The sequence below is a fragment of the Schistocerca piceifrons genome, chromosome 2, assembly GCF_021461385.2.
Source record: "Schistocerca piceifrons isolate TAMUIC-IGC-003096 chromosome 2, iqSchPice1.1, whole genome shotgun sequence".
NCBI classification, from domain to species: Eukaryota; Metazoa; Arthropoda; class Insecta; order Orthoptera; family Acrididae; genus Schistocerca; species Schistocerca piceifrons.
The window spans coordinates 1,044,989,886-1,045,013,930 of NC_060139.1; the positions used below are offsets into that span (position 1 = coordinate 1,044,989,886).

The 24,045-nt window shown below is 45.0% G+C and overlaps 1 protein-coding gene across 3 annotated transcripts in view; it reads right to left on the bottom strand.

Annotated features, from left to right (window-relative positions):
- LOC124777167 overlaps positions 1-24,045 on the bottom strand; it is a 614,765-nt gene that overhangs the window by 91,882 nt on the left and 498,838 nt on the right. For all 3 annotated transcript variants that reach the window (XM_047252476.1, XM_047252474.1, XM_047252477.1), the window contains exon 3: positions 5,127-5,284. In XM_047252476.1, the coding sequence (XP_047108432.1) occupies positions 5,127-5,284 (158 nt within the window). The remainder of the gene's footprint in view (positions 1-5,126; positions 5,285-24,045) is intronic.

Consider the following 24,045-nt stretch of genomic DNA (forward strand, 5'->3'; position numbering starts at 1 on the left):
GAAACATACCAGCAAATTTTGATTTGTCTCGGTTACAAAAAAACCTCTTTATTATAGCCTAATGTGTCCTTCATTTCTTCCGTCAAGTAAACTGGCGTCAACAGGCAGCTGCAGAGGAAACTCAGTTCGGTGTGAGCTCCGAATCACAGTGCAATTAGCATTTTTCACACCTGTGAGTCTTTACCAGAAGTGAAATAAAAGTAAGCGACTGTACCATCTACATGCCCAGTGACACGAATTATGTACAGTAGTTGATTAATTGGGGTCTGAAGATGGTCACAGCTGACCAAAATTAACTACATGGATAATAAAATTTTTGTGATCCAAGACTGGGTTTAAATAATAATAATAATAATAATATTGCCTGGATTGCTGTGGAACCTTGTTGCGAATATGTCTGAACTCGTGACAGGAAAACCACTAGCGTTGGAGAGTGACGTCTAATCCCAAATCTTTGTAATCACGAAACTTATGCAGGAAGTCATCTAGAGTCCAAATAAAAACACAGAAAATTGTAACAATAGCAATTTGTTTTGTGTTCGCAGGCTACAAGAGACGTACAGCCTTCTCGCTGACTCAGTGGAAGAGAAAGAAGAACAGATATTGCGGAGTTATTGCGTCGCAGGAGAGATCTGATGGGAAGCTTAATTCGCTAGTCACGAGTGTGATAAGTCTCGGCGCAGCGAGCTTTCGTAGCGGCGCGAGAGCAAAGTGTCTGGGTCCCGCTTCTGGGCAGGGCGCCGCGCGGCGCCGGCCGCATTCCGATCCTGCCGATTCGATGGCAGGAAGCGAACTGGAGCGTCGATGCGCCGGCAGATACGAGGGCAGACGAGCACAGACGGCTCGTTATCCTGGTAAGGACAGGGCGCGCGCCCAGCACGCGGAACTAACAAGCGGCGCGGCTAAACGCGAGCGCGGCGGAGGAAGCTTCGCAGGAAGTTAGCCACTGGCCACCGGCCCAGCACACACTTTCGCCCCGGCCGCTGCCGTATGCGGACTGCGTTCGCCTCGCAAGCCTCACGCCGTTGCGACAGCAGTCCGCAACCGCCAACTACTCTCCTAGAACCGTATGATACGATGCAGTTCGCTTTCTTGTCCACTCTCCAGTCACATTAATGAGAACACCTGTCAAAAGCCTCAACAACTTTTGCTGTGCGGAGCGCTGCAAGACGTTCAGGAACAGTCAGTGAGTAAACTACTGGCCATTAAAATTGCTACACCACGAAGATGACGTGCTACAGACGCGAGATTTAACCGACAGGAAGAAGACGCTGTGATATGCAAATGATTAGCTTTGCAGAGCATTCACACAACGTTGGCGCCGGTGGCGACACTTACAACGTGCTGACATAAGGAAAGTTTTCAACCCATTTCTCACACACAAACAGCAGTTGACCGGCGTTGTCCGGTGAAACGTTGTTGTGATGCCTGGTAAGGAGGAGAAATGCGCACCGTCACGTTTTCGACTTTGATAAAGGTCGGATTGTAGCCTCTCGCGATTGCGGTTTATCGTATCGTGACATTGCTGCTCGCGTTGGTCGAGATCCACTGACTGTTAGCAGAATATGGAATCGGTGGGTTCAAGAGAGTAATACGGAACGCCATGCTGGATCCCAACGGCCTCGTATCACTAGCAGTCGAGATGACAGGCATCTTATCGGCATGGCTGTGACGAATCGTACAGCCACGTCTCGATCCCTGAGTCAACAGATGGGGACGTATGCAAGACAACAACCATGTGCACGAACAGTTAGACGACGTTTGCAGTAGCACGGACTATCAGCTCGGAGACTATGGCTGCGGTTACCCTTGATGCTGAACCACAGACAGGAGCGCCTGCTATGGTGTACTCAACGACGAACCTGGATGCACGAATGGCTAAACGTCATTTTTTTGGTTCAAATGGTTCAAATGGCTCTGAGCACTATGGGACTCAACTGCTGCGGTCATTAGTCCCCTAGAACTTAGAACTAGTTAAACCTAACTAACCTAAGGACATCACAAACATCCATACCCGAGGCAGGATTCGAACCTGCGACCGTAGCGGTCTTGCGGTTCCAGACTGCAGCGCCTTTAACCGCACGGCCACTTCGGCCGGCGTCATTTTTTTCGGATGAATCCAGGTTCTGTTTACAGCATCATGATGGTCGCATCCGTGTTTGGCGACACCGGGGTGAACGCACATTGGAAGCGCGTATTCGTCATCGCCATACTGGCGTATCACCCGGCGTGATGGTGTGGGGTGCCATTGGTTACACGTCTCGGTCACCTCTTGTTCGCATTGACGGCACTTTGAACAGTGCACGTTACATTTCAGATGTGTTACGACCCGTGGCTCTACCCTTCATTCGATCCCTGCGAAACCCTACACTTCGGCAGGATAATGCACGATCGCATGTTGCCGGTCCTGTACGGGCCTTTCTGGATACAGAAAATGTTCGACTGCTGCCCTGGACAGCACATTCTCCAGATCTCTCACCAATTGAAAACGTCTGGTCATCGGTGCCCGAGCAACTGGCTCGTTACAATATGCCAGTCACTACTCTTGATGAACTGTGGTATCGTGTTGAAGCTGCATGGGCAGCTGTACCTGCACACACCATCCAAGCTCTGACTCAACGCCCAGGCGTATCGAGGCCGCTATTACGGCCAGAGGTGGTTGTTCTGGGTACTGATTTCTCAGGATCTATGCACTCAAATTGTGTGAAAATGTAATCACTTGTCAGTTGTAGTATAAAATTATTGTCCAATGAATACCCGTTTATCATCTGCATTTCTTCTTGGTGTAGCAATTTTATTGGCCAGTTGTGTACTTTAAGGTACCGACAGAGATGTGGAACCATAGCGGCCCCACTGCGAAGACAGATTCGCTAGGTTTCTCGGTCGAGGATCGCTGACGCCAACAACCCCATTGAGTTGGCCCCACAGATTAAAACGGAGGAGTCTGGTGGCCAGGGTAGTACTGTAAACTCGTTCTGGTGTCCTTCGAACCACGCACGTATACTGTGGGCTGTGTGACACGTTGCGTTGACCTGTTGGTAGATGGCACCGTGCCGAGGGAAAACAAGCTCCATGAAGCGGTGGCCATGGTCCCCAAGGATAGATTCATGCTTTTGTTGATCCACTGTGCCTTCCAGAACGACGAGATCACCTTGCCCATGCCAAGAAAACGTTATACAGACCGTAAAACTCTCTCCTCTGGTGTGGATCCTTCCGACAATCCTACGACCATCACTGAAAAGTCCACCTGTAGACGGCCAGCGTACGCCCAACTGCGGTACTGGCGTGCAAATTCTATCCTTCGTCGCTGATGAGCAGCACTCAGCATGGGTGCAGGAAACAGGCGCCTGCTGAAGCAGCATTTGCTGAGCGGTCGTTGAGGAGACACTGTTGGTAGTCCCATGATTGATCTGGGCTGTTAGTTGCTCAACAGTTGCACTTCTGTTCGCCCGTACACATATCTGCAGCGGTCGTTCATCCGTCATCTACGGCCCGTGGTGCACCATAGTTGCCTCGATGACGGTTTCGGATCGTGACATTTTGCCACGCACAGTATACTGTCACTACGCTAGCGCGCGAGCAGTTTACAAACTTGACCGTTTCGAAGAAGATTACACTTTTGGCCCGAAATCCAAAGATAATGCCCTTTTGGACATCTGATAAATCGCTCCGTTCCTGCAGTACGAAAATGACTACTGTGTATTACCGTCCCCTCGGCGCACTATACATACCCTCCACTGCTAGTGCTACCACTTCCGGTCTGTGAATTGTTATTGCACGCTCACTTCGAACACAAGCGGTGGTTACGAAGGTAGGCCTGAGCTCGCTCGCTCAATTCAGCGGACAAAATGCATTTTTAAACTTGCTAACTCGCAAATGGTTGTGTATGTACTAACGAGAATTGCACCTTCTGCTGGATCAAATGGTTCAAATGGCTCTAAGCACTATGGGACTTAACATCTGAGGTCACCAGTCCCCTAGACTTAGAACCAACCTAACTATCGTAAGGACATCACACACAGCCATGCCCGAGGCAGGATTCGAACCTGCGACCGAAGCAGCAGCGCGGTTCCGGACTGAAGCGCGTAGAACCGCTCGGCCACAGCGGCCGACACATCTTCTACTGGAATCTGCTATTATGAGATCTTACTGATTGACGGTAGTACAACAACATGTAAGATCAATTCTTGACATTAATGACATAAGGGCTTGTTTATAGCGTTTAGTCTCTTCTGCTTATTAGTTCTCATGTCAACAAGATGTGGTGTCTTATGACACAGATAATCAATTGGCATGATTTTAACTTTATTATACTCCAGTACAGCCGTAATAAATTATCATTACGCTTGTGGACTTCCTATCCTTGTACGACTGATAACAGTAAGACTGAATACTAGTGGCTTCCAGTAGAAGATGCAGCTCTGGTTTGTACATACACTCTCAGTGACGAGTTAACAGGTACAGAAACGCAGTTTGTCTGCTGAGTTGTGCGCGATCGGCCTACTTTCGTGACGTACGCGCCGCGACTTGTCTTTCTCGGGGGCCTCGGTATTTTCGTATTTGTGGTAGAGTCTTATGGGACCAAACTGCTGAGGTCATCGGTACCTAAGGTTACCCACTACGTAATCTAATTTACACTGCCTAACGCTAAGGACAGCACTCACACCTATGCCCGAGGGAGGACTCGAATCTCCGAAGGGGGAGCCACGCGGACCGTGACAAGGCGTCTGAGACCGCGCGGCTACCCCGCGCGGGGTACCTCGGTACCGTGGCGGAACGGAGTCGCTAGGAGCTGCCAAACTTGCCTTACGGGCCTGAATCATTCACGTACTCCCTGGAAGGTTGCAAAAGCTACCATTGCATCCACACAAGCCAATCCAGGCAGTCAGTGGTTTTAACTCCTGATGACAAAGGTGGAGGCAGCTACCAAAAGCTCGAGTGTTTTACTCGTGGTGAAGCAACTTGTAAACCGAGAAGGCTTTATTGAAGAGCGAAAGATTACGAGACACAGTAACCCTCCTGTATACGCGGTCGAAATTGAACTCACCATCTTATAGAAAGCCATTGCCCAGGCTGGATAGAGCTCCGGATAGAGGCGCGCTTCGCTGTGAAGCGGCGGTACTCACCGGAAGCCGTCGAAGCCGTCGTCGGAGCCGTTGATGGTGAGGACGGGCGCGCGGGCGTACGCCTTGGCGACGCGCCGGTTCCGCTCCAGCACGATCACCTTGGCCCAGATCTCGTCGTCGATCTGAGTCCACTTGTCCAGCACCTCCTGGATGTGGTCCTGCGGGAGCACACCAGAAATGCAAGTCAGCCACCGCCCACAGCGAAGAAACGGTTTGCAGGCTGCACATCTTACAAAACGACTCACTTCTGTCAAGTCATCGTCATTATTTCGTGGTAAGTGTTGACAAATAATGTTATTACAAGGCACACTTAGATGGTTATATATGAATAGAGGTCTGTATTATCTCTGAGGGTCGCCTAACAAGGTCTTGAAAAACTACCAGCCTTGTGTGAAGCTTAACAGTTTAGTCTTGCGTTATGCTTTATAGGTAAATAATCCTGTCAGGATCACTAAAACTACTCCTACTGGTTTCAGCCGTAGTAAAGTTACATTCTTCTTCCTGTAACTAGCGTTGTGAGTGATACGCCACATTTACGAGGGTTATTCAGAAAGTAAGGAACGACTGGTAGCGAAATTGAAGCCACAGTGAAAATCAAAACCGTTTTCTTTGAACATTTAGCTACATCTTCCAGGTACTTCTCTACATAGTCGCCTCTCCGACTTAGACATTTGTCAGAGCGTTATACCAAATTTCCAACACCATCGTCATAGAAGGCAGCCGCCTGTGCTTTCCGATAATTCTCTACGCTGGTCTATAGCGCGTAGCCTGCGTTTCATGTGGACAGAGATGATACTCAGAACAAGCCAATTAGGACTGTGTTGTGGGTGATCGAACACTCCCTATCGTAAAGGCTGCAGGACGTCTTTACTGCCCCTGCAGAGTGCGGCTGAGAATTGCCATGAATAGGTAAGTGCGTGGCTGTTGTGTTAGATGGGCTGCATTCATTAAGGCGAAGAGTCTCATAGGGCCCTCCTACTTGGCGGGAGACATTGTTGTTCTAGGCACCTCTACTCGCTCACAGTGCGCGCACGACTGAAAAGAGCGTCTTGATGCGATCGACGGGCATACTAGAGACACTGCCCAAAACGTCTGTGAAAAGCCTCGTCGGAGTTTCTCTGTGGTTTCCATTTCGCGACCAATCATTCCTCACTTTCCGAATAGCCCTCGTACATCTAGATATGGACTGTATGATAGTTACCACTATAAATCTCCTTGCATTTAAACGCAAGTGTGACAATATGAGCGCTGGAGACATACATGGCTAACGTTGTAAATGCTGTAAACTTGACAACCTACTTTAGAGTATGCATGACAACAAGACCGATTCAGCTCAACGGATTATGGCGGTGTGTAGTGTCTGGTGGCTGATACACGCTGAATTAAGTAATAATTTTTTATTGATCTGAAAATGTCTTGTCAACGATATGATCTAGTTATCAATAAAGGAGTTTTAGTGATCATGACATAGGATTTTTTACCCACACTTTTAAACGTAACAGATCGGATATCTTCCGAGTGGCCAGTATGAAATAACTAGGTTAATCTTGCATGTCTTCAGCAACATAAAGTGGTAAACTTCACGAAACGTAAACGCTACTACACTCTTTTTAGTACAAATTGATACAAGTTAATTAAAAAGGCACATTCTAGATATCAGTGGTATAGTATTCTCATACATTTTTTTGTTGAAGCTGACCGATATCTGCTAGAGTTGTTTTTTGACGGACGACAGTTCACTGTCATCCACTGAAGACACTATTCTCTGTCGAATCAGACCAATACCATAGCTCACGTGGCGAAAAATCTGTTGTGTGGAAAACATGGAACGCTATTGTACAGCTCTTTGCAATACTCGCTTTATTTTTATACTAAATACAAGCGAACCGCTTCTCAGTACAACACTAGATACAGGGCATGTTTCCTCTTTAACTAAAACTAATGTTTATAATGAAATAATATCTGTCAAATTTTATTGTTTCTTAACAACTAATTGTTTGAACTACATGTATGAACAGTCTTGGTCTGTAAACAAAATTGTGCGACTGGAACAAAGTAAGTCTCGCAAGTTCAGCGCCACACGTTTGACGAACATAAAGACTAAAAAAACTTTGATCCGTCTTTTCTCCCAAGCATTTCTGACAATATGACTATTTACCTTCCCTTCCCGTTCTGCAACAGATGATTTACAAAACGTAGAACACAACAAGTAAATAACAGGACTGAAATGTCCCAAGAGCAAGGGAAATGACGGAATAAAAAAAAAAAAAAATATTTTGAAATGAATCGACAGTTGCCGTATTGAACTGTGTATTGCAATGAAGACAGGGTGTTACTGGCAAAAGGCAGTTTTTGGTATGTTCCCCGTGTATTCATTACTTGTAACACAACTTAAATTAAATCTTGTAAGCTTGCGATAATAATAATCTCTACTTTGGGGATTCTAGTAATCCAAAGACGTTCTGCTCGCGGATGATTCTATCAGCCGTCTTTCTTCACATCGCTGCATTTACGAAATATTTAAAATAATCATACTGTCCTTGAGAGTTGACGACATTGAAAATATATGGGATTGGCGCGTATTGACGCCCTGTTGTAAGCTGCATTGCAGTAATAACGTACTCACTCGGTGAGCTGTATAAATTTAATTAACATTTTTGTTATTTCAATGACCTAATTCATATGATTATCTCAGAAAGGTCATATGGACTGTTCTCGTGGTGTAATAGTGTGATGATCGTGTACTTGACGATAAGATTATCCGAGACAGTGAACGCTCATTGTTTGATAATTCATTTAATTATACTTAGGAACTTGCATCTTAATTTACACTTACAACGTAATCGCTCACATTTCCTTTTCATTATTCGCCAGGCAGTACGGACATATATTTACATTAAATAATGTCTCATAGTCGTTGGGTAGCGATACGATTACCTAATGGTTTTCAGTATTCACCGGAGAACAACGCAGAAAACAAATTATGAAAAATGGTTCAAATGGCTCTGAGCACTATGCGACTTGACTTCTGAGGTCATCAGTCGCCTAGAACTTAGAACTAATTAAACCTAACTAACCTAAGGACATCACACACATCCATGCCCGAGGCAGGATTCGAACCTGCGACCGTAGCGGTCGCCCGGTTCCAGACTGTTGCGCCTAGAGCCGCACGGCCACTCCGGCCGGCAATTATGACATTTATTTTCCTTTCTCACTGCCCTACAAGGAAGCAATGTGACAGAACAGTTTTACTGTTTTCGATTTCGGCATACGGCTATACATACAGAAATAAAGGAGTTGTATACCATCATGAACATGAATTAATGCATAGAATATGAAACTTATCTTCGTTCAGCCTCACAATACGGCGAATCTACGGCGACGAAGAAGTGACTGCACTTTCTTTGTGGCAGATATTTTCATTCAGCGTGCTAATGGTTCCTCTGCCAGGTTCCCCCGCTGCTTCGCACAGAAGTGACGAAATCGCAGAAACGCTCTTAGCGCAGCAAAACTACCAGACGGCGGCTTTCTCTGTGCGATCTTTAGGCCCGAGGCCGCGCAGGTCTTTTTCCCTTTAGAATCGCTGTTCCGAATTGTAGGCCAAGGGTCACAGTAAGAACCTCGTCTCCGAGGGAAAGCCGACTCCGCGGGTCACGCGATGAGAGGTAGATGAATCCCTGTCGCTAGCTCAGTCGTAATGCTTGTGTAACCGCCGCAAGGACCGGCGGATCTCGCAAGCGGCCGCACGAAACAACTTTCCGAAACATCCGTCACAATAGAAACACCACTCTTGCGTTGTTAAAGCAACATGTGAAGGGCATCAAAATATTTAAGATTTTTATTTCCAATACTTAAGCTTGAAACCAGATGGCAGTTATAAGAGTCGAGGGGCATGAAAGGGAAGCAGTGGTTCGGAAGGGAGTAAGACGGGGTTGTAGCCTCTCCCCGATGTTATTCAATCTGTATATTGAGCAAGCAGTAAAGGAAACAAAAGAAAAATTTGGAGTAGGTATTAAAATCCATGGAGAAGAAATAAAAACTTTGAGGTTCGCCGATGACATTGTAATTCTGTCAGAGACAGCAAAGGACTTGGAAGAGCAGTTGAATGGAATGGACAGTGTCTTGAAAGGAGGGTATAAGATGAACATCAACAAAAGCAAAACGAGGATAATGGAATGTAGTCAAATTAAATCGGGTGATGCTGAGGGGATTAGATTAGGAAATGAGACACTTAAAGTAGTAAAGGAGTTTTGCTATTTAGGGAGTAAAATAACTGATGATGGTCGAAGTAGAGAGAATATAAAATGCAGCCTGGCAATGGCAAGGAAAGCGTTTCTGAAGAAGAGAAATTTGTTAACATCGAGTATAGATTTAAGTGTCAGGAAGTCGTTTCTGAAAGTATTTGTATGGAGTGTAGCCACGTATGGAAGTGAAACATGGACGATAACCAGTTTGGACAAGAAGAGAATAGAAGCTTTCGAAATGTGGTGCTACAGAAGAATGCTGAATATAAGGTGGGTAGATCACGTAACTAATGAGGAGGTATTGAATAGGATTGGGGAGAAGAGAAGTTTGTGGCACAACTTGACTAGAAGAAGGGATCGGTTGGTAGGACATGTTTTGGGGCATCAAGGGAACACAAATTTAGCATTGGAGGGCAGCGTGGAGGGTAAAAATAGTAGAGGGAGACCAAGAGATGAATACACTAAGCAGATTCAGAAGGATGTAGGTTGCAGTAGGTACTGGGAGATGAAGAAGCTTGCACAGGATAGAGTAGCATGGAGAGCTGCATCAAACCAGTCTCAGGACTGAAGACCACAACAACAACAACAACAACATCAACAACAATACTGTTCCGAAGTTCTGTGTTCGGGATGTGAACGAGCTGATGAAAAACTAACTGAGATACACCTAACGCAACACATACTAAGCATTTGCATTAGTAGACTGAAAGGATCAGATCACTCAAAAATTGGTCTCCACGTCAAAGGAAAACGCAGTTTTCGTATATGCAATAACAGAAAAATGTACCTTTATATGCCGACTTCAAGACATGCATGTTGTCATCTATGAAGTGTGTATCAAAGTATCTTCCGACTTACTTAAGGTTTTGATATTCCGCTTTAATCAAATTAAACTACTGAATGATATCTAACTTACTATCAAACCCTTACTAATCATGTAGCTATTCAAAGATGTGTTTCTGTAACATGAGTTACAGTACACTTTCTTTCGCAACCGTAGCAATTATCTGTGTATCTAATAATGGTTCAAATGGCTCTGAGCACTATGGGACTTAACTGCTGTGGTCATCAGTCCCCTAGAACTTAGAACTACTTAAACCTAACTAACCGAAGGACATCATAAACACCCATGCCCGAGGCAGGATTCGAACCTGCGACCGCAGCGGTCGCGCGGTTCCAGACTGTAGCGCCTAGAACCGCTCGTCCACTCAGGCCGGCATCTAATAATGAAGGAACTGAAAAAAGCAATTTCACTTTAATGCCTCCTTTCTTCAGTCCATGGCCAGATTAAACTACTGCTCCTGATTATTAATACCTTTGGTTATTACTGTTTCCTCGAACAACAAAATTCGTTATTGTGACCACAAAACGAGAAACAGAGATGCTGGCTGACCTTCAAAAGTGCAAAGATCCATGAAAAATATCTGTGTTACTTGCGCTCATTAACACATTGCGTTTTACACGTACCAACATAAGGAGCCAGCTACATAATTTTATAAACATAACGATAGCTTCAGAAACTCAGGGTTAGGAACAAACAATAATTCCTGCACATGATTCATTATTGTGAATCCATGACGACATAATGTTGCTCAGCATAAATTATAGGAATAATTGCTGTTGGTAACGTTTTTTATGTAACAGAAGATGAGACTGCAATAACATGTGACAGCTCAGTCAAAATATCAAATAATAAACTAAAATAATTTGTGAATGGCATCGAATTGGTAAAATCTTAAGCAACGAGCGAAATGGAAGAAGGATGCTTTCTCTTTGTTTCAAATTATAGTTAGCTTGCGTTTGCTAAACAGGAAAGTTTATCGAGATGGAACTGCATGGACACAGTTCGGACAAAAATTAATGACTGCTGTATTACTGAATAAAAAATACGTATGCGCATTCGTAACCACAGTGTTGTGTGATTGCAGCTTTCATTACTAAGGCGGCAACGTACGCCCTTAAGAAATCTTGTGCCAGTGTTCCGCGTTCCGAATGCAGCACTTCGGCATCTCTCCTACAGTTGAGGGGGCCGAAGCCCAGTGGAGTGTAACAGCGGGTTGTTACTGCAGTCCGAGATTAGATGCGTCTTGTCGGCTGTGAGTTTTCACACCTCCTCCCCGATCACCGCTGGTAACAGCAGAATGGCAACGCCGATCGTAACATAAAGAAAAGAAACAATCAGTCTGGCAGAAGAAGAGCCACTTTTCGATCAGGCGAGATAAAAAGCCCGGCCTGACTCCAACCGCGAAGATCTAATCACTACTCGAGAATGCAGAGAACTTCCAGGAAGCGAACTCGTCCCAGCAGAAGGCGAAACTTCAATTTGAATACGAGCTCTGCTACGGTTGATACATTCTCAGCCTTGTCGTACGTCACGTTCTAGGTGACCGTGTGTTTAGCGATAATTTAGGAACCCTTTTCACCCAGTGCGGGGGTTGTATGTGTCGTATGAGACTATTGGACCATGACTGAGACGAAGAACACTATGAACTATTTCAACAGTTAGCCACATTCATTGCATTTTTTTGCCATACATAATGTGCACTGAGTGTAAATTTTGAAAACATTGTAAATCTCGCTCCAGTACGCAATAGCATTATCGTGACGTCTTGTTAACTGCAAAGTAATTTTGTCGTTTAGCAAAGATCTACGTAATACTGATAAAAAAGTAACGATCTTTGAAGAACGTCATGATTAACCGCCAAAAGCTGCTCATAAAAAATATTTATAATAAAAGCAGAATCGGACCACAGACCATAAAAAGTACAGAATTTTTACAACAGTTTACAAGGCAATATAAAATCAGTGCCGTCAGGAAAGATAAAATCCACAATTTTGCTAACGGCGTCGATTTTACATCGTCTTATCTGTTGTAAATGATACGTAATGATGGTCTGTGGAACAAAACTGGATGTATAATAAACAATTTTTTATCAGTAATTCTTGGCGGTGAATCACGATTTTCTTACAAATATTTAATAGCTGTGGGGCACCACCTTCTTAAAATATGTTGTAATAATCTTTACATGCCAGAAAAGGAGCGAAATGTTGGAAACTCTAAGCGCAGAGAATTTGTACTTGTCATCTAGCATGACCAACATGGCAACTTCAATGAACGCATATCTTCCATGGAATGGAAGAGAGAGAAACGGAACAAAGATGCCTAATATCACATAGGGAGAACCCAATAGTTCCTACAATAGCAACTGTTATTTGACTTAGTTGTCAGTATGCAACAGAAAGTTAAAGCAGCGACATACCGGCTAAGCACGATATGCTTCCAGAATCTACGTTAATTTCCTTTATATCAATATAAACTTAAAATGTCTCCCTATAAAGTACTCAACAAAATTAACAGACTGCAAGAAACGAAGCAAAAACTGTCTTCCTGAAATCGATCGATAAGTTGAAACTCGTAGGCAATCTCACAGAATTCGGAAGATGCATCATGAAAAAGAATTGTGAAATACTCCAATTTCATAAAGGTGAAGTCATGCAACTCTTTGTAATTGATACACTTGGAAAACAGATGCATTACAGTTTTCAGATATAATCAATATTAGTGACGTAACCCAAATACCAGGCTGCTTATAAACCAAGTAGGGGAAACTGCAAATAATGTAAATCATGTCGTGGAAACTGCAAATAATGTCGTTGAATCAATAAAAATCTGTGAGATCCACTGATGCCTTGGTAACCAAGAACTGTACGAGATTCGGCAGTATATCAAATGCTATGCGAACACGATGCAGTGAGTTTTTCAGACACATTTCAAGAATCAACGACAACATAGCTTACAACTTATTTTTCAACTAAATCTAAAGACGATTTGCACGTCAGACGGTTAGTAAAAAAAAGGCTACGGGATGTAAAAAAGGAACATCATTGAACAGAATACATTTAAGGCAGCGTTTCCAGAAGCTAATAAGAGCGTAGATCAGAGATAAACCCAGTTCGATGAATTTAGTATGACAGCATAATATATGAGATGGGAAATAGGCAACATCACAAACGACAGAAATAAAAAGAGCCATTCATACCTAAATTTTACGCCGTTGATGGAATCGCGGGGACATCATAAAATCTGCTTACTGTATTGATTTCTAGGCCTAGCTCTACGATTTTTACCCCTCACGCTTCCCTCAAGTACCAAACTGGTGGTCCCTTGATGCCTCAGGCTGTGCCTGTAATAATGAATTTGCCTCAGATTACAGTTACGTGATCTTTAGTTTGGTTTACTATGTTCGTTTCCAAGGCTTCTAACCTCATGTAGGGAGGTACATGTGAATACTGAAAATTCGGTGGAGGTGTAAATATTGTAAATGTATTTAAGTTACCATCATTGCCAGAGGCTAGAGGCCCCGAAATCTATCATTTTAAAATAAATTCAAGATCATTTAATTGCAGTCTAAAGTATAGTCACTCTTTCTTTCAATTTAAATTATGACTGCAGCCCCGCGGTTCCGTCGACAATGGAAAATTTAAATATTTACATATGTATATCTCGCCAGGAAGTAGGTACTGTGCACAGGTTCATCTGGAGATGAGGCTAGAAGCCTCGAAATCGATCATATTAACACAAAATTGATGATTATTTAACTGTTGTCTGAGGAAAATTCATTCTTACCTGTTATTCATACTCTTTTTAGTGGAGATAAACGAGGTGGGAGCAAAATAAATATTTCATGTACCTTAAGATATGCAACTGAACTTACATCATCTGCTCCTGTGACAGATAATAAAAGTTGGGTTTCCTCTCTTAAGGTGCATGAAACATTTCCTGGGTCTGTTTTATTTTGCTCACGCTGTATAAAGAAGGAGTTGTAGTAAACGACTTACTCAATTAAGAAAGAAAGAGGGAGAGAGAGGGAGTGAGAGAGAGAGTGAAAGAGAGAAAGAGCGAGAGTAAGAGGGAGGGAGGGAGAGAGAGAGAGAGAGAGAGAGAGAGAGAGAGAGAGAGATGGAGGAAGGAAGAGAGGTGTATAATCAACACAGCTTTATCCAGTGGCTCTCTCACACATTGCAGACCGCTTAAGAGTCGCAAGCTGTGTTCTCAAAACCCCAGAGCAATCAATTGCAGACTCACGCAACGCGATAATAGACACCCAGTTCCGATCTCCCGTCAACGTTTTGATCCACGCGGTGCTAATTGGTTGCGAGGCAGTGTAGCGCGAGAGAGGAGATTGGCTACCGCCAAGGTCGCTATTGGAGAATCCGTCGTGGGCTGCACGTGCCGGACCACGTGGAGGAAGCGCGGACTCAGGTAGTTGCCAGCTCATGCAGCCTATTACAGGCGTTTAGAACGCGAGGAAAATGATTCACGGGTCGGCTCGCGCGGTAGCCGAGAGCACAAAACCAGTGCCGGCGCGGCGAATCGGGCCGGCTGTTGTGTTCCCCCATGTCCCGTGCGGTCGTTGCCACCGGTTGTGAGGTGGTGGCGTTCCAGCAGAGGCCAGTGTTAAATGAAGACGCAGAGTCCAGAGTGACGGGCACCCTGTACTGCGCTGCGCCGCTGTCTTTTTTTTGACAGTTCTTCCTGTGGACTCTTCGAATAATTTACAGGTTTGTGGTCGTTTTGCAGCAGCTTTCTCAGACGAGTGCTATTTTCCACTTTTGGCCATACTCTTACACTGTTCCTAAGGCTCTTTAAACTATCACATGCTACTGGCTACGCTACGAAATCTCTAGAGTACGCACAACTGACATGTCAGAAATGAATGGTAATAAACAAAAGTTGTGCGTCCCGTTAGGGCACAGTGAGTAAGCCAAAGAAGGACAATGCAAATAGTCGCAGTTTGTTCCGTCTTATGGGAGACAGATAAATGCCGAAGGATCTCATTTGGAACATTCTCTTTGTAATGATTGCCAGTTTCCCTGTCCATTTCCTCCATATTCGCTCTTCCTTGATTCACACAGGAGGTCGGACGTATTTGCGCATCCGTACTGAAGAAAGTGGATTCATGCCCAGCTATGCCCGTCAAATTATATGAATGTGGGGTGTCTGTTCTTTCGGACACATTCATATACTGAAACTGTTCTCACACTGGCTACAGGCGCTTCCGCGCTACCAGTCGAACAGCAGTCCTGGTTGGCAATTGGTTGCAGATTATAGGGAAGATAAGCAGATTGCAAACGAAAATAGAATGGTAGGACGAAAAATAAGAGCAAATAAAAGACTCAATACTATTTTGAACATGAAGCGACAAGATAATAGGGATAAAAAATACATATAAATCAATTTACTGAGTAAAAACAAAAGCCTCTTCATTAGTTTTAGAAATTAAAAAATAGGCGCAATACGTTTCCTTTAATTTACGTCTATGGTCACAATCTTTTTTGTTTAACAGATTACCGGTTTCGGTCTTTAATGACCATTATCAGACCTGTCTCATAAAAACAAAGTCCTAATGTACTGCAGCCATTTGACGAGACTAGAACCTACGTCACGTTTATTCGCTAACCACTACGCCACGCCACTAAACTTCGAAAGACTATATATTTATGGCTCTGGTGACCCAACCGCAACGATAAATTGGCATAGCACATAGCACTTCGTCTTCAGGCCACAAGTGGCTCATCGGGACCATCCTAGCGCCGTGTCATCCTCAGCTGAGGATGCGGATAGGAGGGGCGTGTGGTCAGCACACCGCTCTCCCGGTCGTTATGGTGGTTTTCTGTGATAGGAGCCGCTACTATTCGGTCGCGTAGCTCCTCAATTGGCATCACGAGGCTGAGTGCACCCGAAAACTGGCAACGGCACATGGCGGCCCGGATGGTCACCCATCCAAGTGCCGGCCACGCCCGACAGCGCTTAACTTCGGTGAACTGACGGTGTATCCACTGCGCCAAGGCCGTTGCCTAACGATTAATTGGAACCTTCAAAAATGCAGCTTCTCGCAATTTCATGCGAAACTTATCTAAAGTACGTCGATCTCTGTGATTATAATAACTGCATATGTGACGCTGAACTGCGTCTTGTGCGGTTTTAGCGAAGTGTCAACTATCAAGTAATCGGTTTACAGTTCACAATAGCTCGAGCGCCAAATGGCATCGTGGACGTCGAGGGCGAGCAATGGAATACACCAACGCATACGCGAAAGACCAATAGCGGAGTACAGCGGCCATGTGTCAAATGATTTCATAATTCCTGCTCCCTGGACAGGTGGAAACTGTACCAGCTAGCACGTCCGGCCTAGTAACGCCGCTCATTTGCGGACCTGTCTCGGGCTGTGGTTGCAGTGAGCGGCCTGTGGTTCATAAGGCCTGTCCGCGTTGGGCAAGCGCGGCTTGTTTTGTTTACAGATAACGCCGGCGGCTGGAAACGGGGAGAAAACGGCTCTCACGCGCCTTGCACAACGACCCCCGACTGCGCATTCTGCTCTTTTGTTTCCGTTTGCGCCACGCCGCTTCCCACCGCCTTCTCCCATGGCTGCAGGGCGGCGACCAAAGTGCTTCCCACACACACACACGCAGTAGCGCCGGAGTGACAGCGGAACTAGTCAGCCGTGTGGGAGGCCGGGGTCGCTCATTCGGATTTCAGCTCCACTTTCTAACTGCACTCAGTACGATAGCATCCCACACATTGCAAGTAGATTTGCGATAATTTGCACAAGGTTGCTCAGGGAAGCCGCGTTGGTAGTGTGGGTTCCACTGCGCTTTCGTTAGTCTGTAAGATGGGCATGTCATTTTGATTTTTTGTAAGTGATCGATGGGCACGTTAGAGGGAGAGCAAGTTACGTTACTGTTAAACAATATTTGGCCTTGTTGTGGCACAGTCCTTGCCTCTGCGCAGTCCGATACATTCGTAGTAGAAGTGTGGTAGCTGGTGACGAATTCAGTAGTGCTGTGTTGAGTTTAGATTGTGTTCATTGGACGAAGAGCGATTTATTGTAAAGGAGAGCAAGAATGGATATGACTTACATATCGAAAGGCGAAGAGAATATTAATTTTGATTAAAGTACTTTTTTGGAGAGACGTAATTTGAGATAAGGCTGCAGCACTGGGCAGCTAGTTTGTCGCAGCTAGATTGTCGGAATGATTATTGTCGCTAGTTAACTTAGTTCACTTGCTCAGAGCTGAGAGATAGACCACCCCACATTCCTGAATCATGCATTAACCTATCAACTGATTAAGCTATTTGATTTTTGTAGAAACATTGTACTCTTTTCAGATCGTCGTTGATTTTGTTAAGCATGGTATTGTCCAGACCAACGGTAGCTGTAAAGATGACGCGAAGTTTTACTCTGTCTTTTTTAATACATACTTCATCCTAAAAGCGTTGTCTTGGAATATCATCTCATAGGGAGAGTTACTTTCCCCATCCCACTGTTCAAAGAAAGTATATCATTACGCATTACCACACTGCATCTTGTGGTTCAAAATGTTGAAATGTGTGTGAAATCTTATGGGACTTAACTGCTAAGGTCATCCATCACTCCCTAAGCTTACACACTACTTAACCTAAATTATCGTAAGGACAAACATACACAGCCATGCCCGAGGGAGGACTCTAACCTCCGCCGGGACCAGCCGCACAGTCCATGACTGCAGCGCCTTAGAGCGCTCGGCTAATCCCGCGCGGTGCATCTTGTGGTATGCAAAAGTCTGAATATTGTTTGGAAATTTTATTTAAGAAATAGAAATGTAGCTTATCGGCTGTTTGCTGTTGTGCTTCCGAGAGCTCTGCAACATTGTTGTCTAAGATGCGAGGTAAATGGAAATTTTGATTAGGGCCTAATAATTGTTTTACTTCAGTTGTGCATTTAACATAAAGACAAATCGTATTCAGACCAGTTACACTTCAATTAAAACTAGATTCCGTTTAGCAAAGGATAGTATATCGGTTTAAGTTGGATAACAGTTTGTGGGTAAATTGTTTTAGTAATTTGCAGACTTTTTTATAACGTGGTAGGTAAATGTTGGCTACCGTTCATACAGAAACACATAATGGGGAATTTGCAAGCCTTTCGTATCTGTAAGGCAATGCCAATCTGGAATACAAACTAGGTGGTGCCTTGTGGAGGAATAGCTTACTCTTCCATTAAAAATTTGTCCAGTGGAAATCGAGGCAAGCCTAACAGCCTCCCACCTTGCAACTTCAAGTTTACACGAATCTCGTACATCTTCATCTTCGTAATGCATCACAATATATCACCATGATAGGCGCTTTATTATAGTAATATATCAACATGGCCATAACACGATTTAAAGGGCAGAAGTAGACCTATCCCTGATAAACTGCGGAACTTTCCGTCGTAGAAACTTGTAAGGTTGCTACTGTACTCAGTTGCGCGCATTCATCACAAGCTTTTTTATTTTTATATCACCTACGTCTGATAACATTCGCATTGCAAATAAAAATTCGTGGAAGCGCTTCAGTAGCTCTGTGGTGTGCTCCTACCAGCTGAATTTATTTTTGAGTGTAATCCGAAGAATTTAATACTGTCAACTTTCTCTGTTTGTCGACGAGTTCTGAACTGCATGTTGTGTGTGTTTTTCTTTTTTTTCCAAAGTTTAGTGACAAGAATTGGCAGTTTCATTAGCCGATCTTCTAACACTATATTTGGCTTGCTATTAACTGGAATGTTGTAAGATCTGGTAACGTAAAAAACCGTAAATAATAAGAAGGCTATGAACTTCCCAATACTGTCACTTGCTCGGTCGATTGGAAAGTCTCTGTATAGTACATGTGTAGCGTCGCGTATGTAAAAAATAAGGCGAGCAGATATGCGACGCGCACCGCTGGTCTGGTGGGGGCGTTGTCCCTGTGAGTGAAGTCGGCTCTTGCGACGGCATTTCCCGCCTGGAGGTGTCGCTTCGACACGGTGCGGCGGTCGCCGTGTACTGCCTGCCCTGGCCTACCGCCCGTCACAGCAGACACTTCCTCCTGTAAGAACCTCCCGCAGACGGTTTCCGCGTGCGAGAGCGACGCTAATGTGGTGTCGCTCTCCTGCGTAAGGCGCTGCGAATGGCAAATAGCGGCCACTGTGTGGGCGACAGAGCAGCGGCGGGACGGTGGGCTGTGGCGGGGAGGGGGAAGGCACGCGGGTCAGGAAGTGTCACCGGCTGGCTTCTGCGGCGCGCTGGACGGGGGAGAAGCTCGGTGGGGTGCGTCTGTTATCTACAGGGTGTCCCAGAAATATTGCGACGAACTTCGAGGGATTGTAGAGGGAGTCTTGACGAATAAATCGAGGAGAGGAACCCGTGTCCGGAAAAATCAACCAATGACGCTACGGAGCGTCGAAGCTTTGGTCGCCGGCGCCTGCCACAAGGCCACCCCTTCCGCAGCAAATGTGACTCTGTACACTGAGGGTATGTTGGCGGAACGTCCTGCAGTGTTGCTTGTTATTCACTGATCGCGACTGATTGACACGATCGCCAGTGGAGAAGATGGAGCTGGCTGATGCGTAGGCAGGCCCCCTCTCCTATGAATGCGATTCTCTGATGCCTCAGTGGATGATGGTTTCGGGCATGCTTTTCCATCCGCATTTTACTTTTTTCTCCTGTAATCCTCTAAAACTCCGAAGTTTTTCGGTATACAGGAGAAAAATGAACTGAGGATGAAAACCCGTGTCCGAAACGTTCAGTCACCGAGACAACAGAGCATCACATTCATAGGAAACAAGGCTTGTCTACGCCGCATTCGACTGGCGAATGTGGCGATCAGTCGCGATCATTGCGAGACGTTCTGCCAACAGACCTTCAGTGTACAAAATCACATTTGCTGCCGAAGGGGTTGCCTAGTGGGCAGGCGCCGGCAGCTGTATCTTCGACGTTCTGTAATGTTGTTGGATGACGTTTCTTGATGCAGGTTCCTATTCTCAAACTGTTCCTCAAAACACCATCTACAACCCCAAGGAGTTTGTCAGTATCGTTTTTATATTACTAAGTGGCTATATTAGTTCATCGTGCACGGTTCCAGTTGCGGGAAGCCTATCCAAAGGGTCATAGGGGCAACAAAGGTTTAATGTTCGGTGTTTCATAAAATTATTGACAAAATTTAAAATGCTGCCATATTTTGCTCATTAAGAAGAATAATACAGTGTTGAAGGTTTCTCACAATAAGACAGCTACTGTATTACAGTTGTGTATATGTTTTGAAGCAGCATAACTCATGGGGCGCGAATTACCCAGATTGTATTTGTCCAATATTTGAGAATGGTAACACTCAGTGACTCCCAAGAAACTTTACATCCAATTTAAAAGTTTCACAATTTCTTTTCCTACCTGAAAAACAACACTAAACGATAAAATGAAAAAATATTATTGTTTACTACATTTTTGCTGTTCTTCCAGGAAAAGTTGAGCATTAGGGATGACGTTTTAATTTATTACTTCTTTACTACGAATTGTGCTGAAGACAGCATCCACATATACCACTGAACGTACCTCCAAAATTCCGTCACTGTACGAATCATAGTCCAAGAGATGTGACGAAACAAACTTTGAGATGCATGAAAAACTAGCTTTTGCTACAATCTGCGCGCAAATGACTACGTTCATCCAATGATCCATAATGAGAGCAGTTACCTACTTTCAACAAACTTAAGCATAATTTCAGCCTTTTCTGAACTTTTTCTCGCTTGTATACTTACCGTCAAGTATTTAATATACAGGCTTATTTGTAAAGCACTCAGCTGTTTCACACAGGGGACTTTAATTGTTTAAAGAATTCAATACGTAAGAGCTTCAGTTGAGAGTGTCTTGGCAGAGGCAGACTGGTGTCGGCTGCGGCCAGCGCATCCCGTGGCTGTAGTGGGAACTGGTGTCGTGGAGTGGTGTGGTGTGGTGTGGTGTGGGTGTATCGGGTTGCGGTGCGGATGCCTGTCGCAACTCGACCCGGGTTGACGTTCCCAGTGGCCTCGGCTCGCACCTGTTTACAGCCACCTTGCAGCGGCGCTCCTGTGAGTCGCGCGCAACGCACTCTGCGAACTCTCCGTCAGCGGTTACAACGGATTACTTCTTCCAGCTGGGTCTTTATGTCAGGCTCAGCTCGTCTATGAGCGTCTGCAAAGTCTACATATTGACAGTATCTTTCATAGGGTATACAATATCGATGAAATATGTAATTAAAGAAGGAGAGATGCACATACGCAAGAGAACTAGGCTCTGCCCTTAATGTTAATATTAAAAACATGTACAATTAGCAAACAAATATCTCATGACGGAGCACCACTGTTTGGTTAATCCTGGGGCAATGTTCGTATCTCAAAGAGCGCCTTGGAACGTCTTTGATAAGGACTGTAAACAGCGAAAAAGTCAAGCTCAAGTGCTGTGCGGTCGAGGAATGTACACAACGATGATGCACAGGAATGCAGGTATTACATCGTGGTTTCCCAGGAATAATGCGCCTGAACTAAAGACCAGAACTGCTATTAGATACTGGAACCACGCCTCCGGAATACGTTGTAAATAAAAAGAGTTTACATTTAGCGATTGATTACGTTACGTTTCATTTATATTTTTCAGAAAAAGGGAGCTCAAAATATAGCTCCGTGGGTGGGAGGGGGTGGGGATGGGGGGGGGGGGAGGGGGTGGGGGGGGAGGGGGCACAGTTTTAATATGTTTTGTAGTTAGTTACCTGAACAACTTGTAATTCCTCGTACAGTGAAAGCTACATCCTATGTACATGCATTCATTTGTTCAAATGTTCAAATGTGTGTGAAATCTTATGGGACTTAACTGCTAAGTTCATCAGTCCCTAAGCTTACACACTATTTAACCTAAATTATCCTAAGGACAAACACAGACACCCATGCCCGAGGGAGGACTCGAACCTGCGCCGGGACCCATTCATTTGTCAACACCAGCACTTGGTGATATCTCGGGTTTCCAACTGCAGAATACAGATGCATTGAGAGATTCATTGAGGAGCATAATGTGTTCCAATGTTATTATGAATGGCAGCAAAAATAAAACCGATGCGGTAGAGAGTGTGGAAATCAGTGCGGGCACATACATACATTGCTCTTTTCTAATAATGCAGACGAGACCACATTGTTTAACAATATAACCCGAAGAAACATTGTCCACACACCATTGGCTCGCAGTTGCTACTTTAAACAGGGTGTATTGTCATACTGATTAAGTCAGTTACCGTCTTCAAACTGTTCCTCTGCTGTCGGCAACGCATACGTAAAACAAGTGTCTTGCGCAGTTGTTAGATCTGTTACTGCTGCTACAATGGCAGCTTATCAATATTCAAGTGAGTTTGAACGTGCTATTATAGTCGGTGCACGAGCGATGGTACACAGCATATCCGAGGTAGCGATCAAGTGGGGATTTTCCCGTACGACCATTTTACGAGTGTACCGGGAATATCAAGAATCCGGCAAAATATCAAATGTCCGACATCGCCAGAAACAGAAAATGCAAGAACGGGACCAATGACGACTGAAGAGAATCGTTCAATGTGGCAGAAGTGCAGCCCTTCCGCAAATTGCTGCAGGTTTCAGTGCCGTGCCATCAACAAGTGTCAGCGTGCAAACCATTGAACAAAACATCATGGATATGGGCTTTCCGAGCCGAAGGATCATTCGTTCACCCTTGATGACTGCACGACACAATGCTTTACGCCTCGTCTGAGCCCGTCAACACCGACATTGGACTGTTGATGACTTTAAACATGTTGCCTGGTCGGATAAGTCTCGTTTCAGATTGTATCTAGAGGATGGACGTGTACGGGTATGGAGACAATCTCATGAATCCATGGACCCTGCATGTCAGCAAGGGGCTGTTCAAGCTGGTGGAAGCTCTGTAATGGTGAGGGGCGTGTGCAGCTGGAATGATATGGGGCCCCTGATACGTCTAGACACGACTCTGACAGGTGACACGTACGTAAGCGTCCTGTCTGATCACCTGCATCCATTCATGTCGATTGTGCATTCCGACGGACTGGGGCAATTCCAGCAGGACAATGCGACACCCCATGCGTCCAGAACTGCTACAGAGTGGCTTCAGGAACACTCTTCTGCGTTTAAACACTTCCACTGGCCACCAAACGCCCCAGACATGAATATCATTGAGCATATCTGGGATGCCTTGCAACGTGCTGTTCAGAAGAGATCTCAACCCCCCCCCCCCCCCAACCCGCGTACTGTTACAGATGATTTATGGACAGCTCTGGAGGATTTATGGTGTCAGTTCCCTCCAGCACTACTTCAGACATTGGTCGAGTCCATGTCACGTCGTATTGCGACAGTTCGGCGTGCTCGTGTGGGCCCTACATGATATTAGGCTCTTCAGTGTAACTTCCCGACAGTAAGAACTGCGCAGTGCTCGATCTAACAGACAGCTACTTTGCTCCCCCGTCTCCAGCAACCAATTCTCCAGCCTGTTGTCAAAATAATTCTACAGAGCGCACTGTTTACCAAGCTCCTGTGAGTCAGTCCTTGGAGTTTTTACGTCCTTGTTTTTTCCCGACAACTCCTGCTTTGCTGGGATCCAACGATGGATTCATCGCTGGGAGATGAATATCCTTCATACTATGTTAGGAGTACCTTAGCAGGTGGCAGCGCCGTCGCCAGATTCCACTTGTGTAACGCAAAAGAACGTTATCTATACGGAAGCTACGTGACTGACTACAACAGTAATCGCTGCAGCGACACTCAGGGGCTGCGTTAGAAAGGTGCACAAAATCGCATTACGTGGCTGGCTGTTGGCAGGTGGGGTAGGGA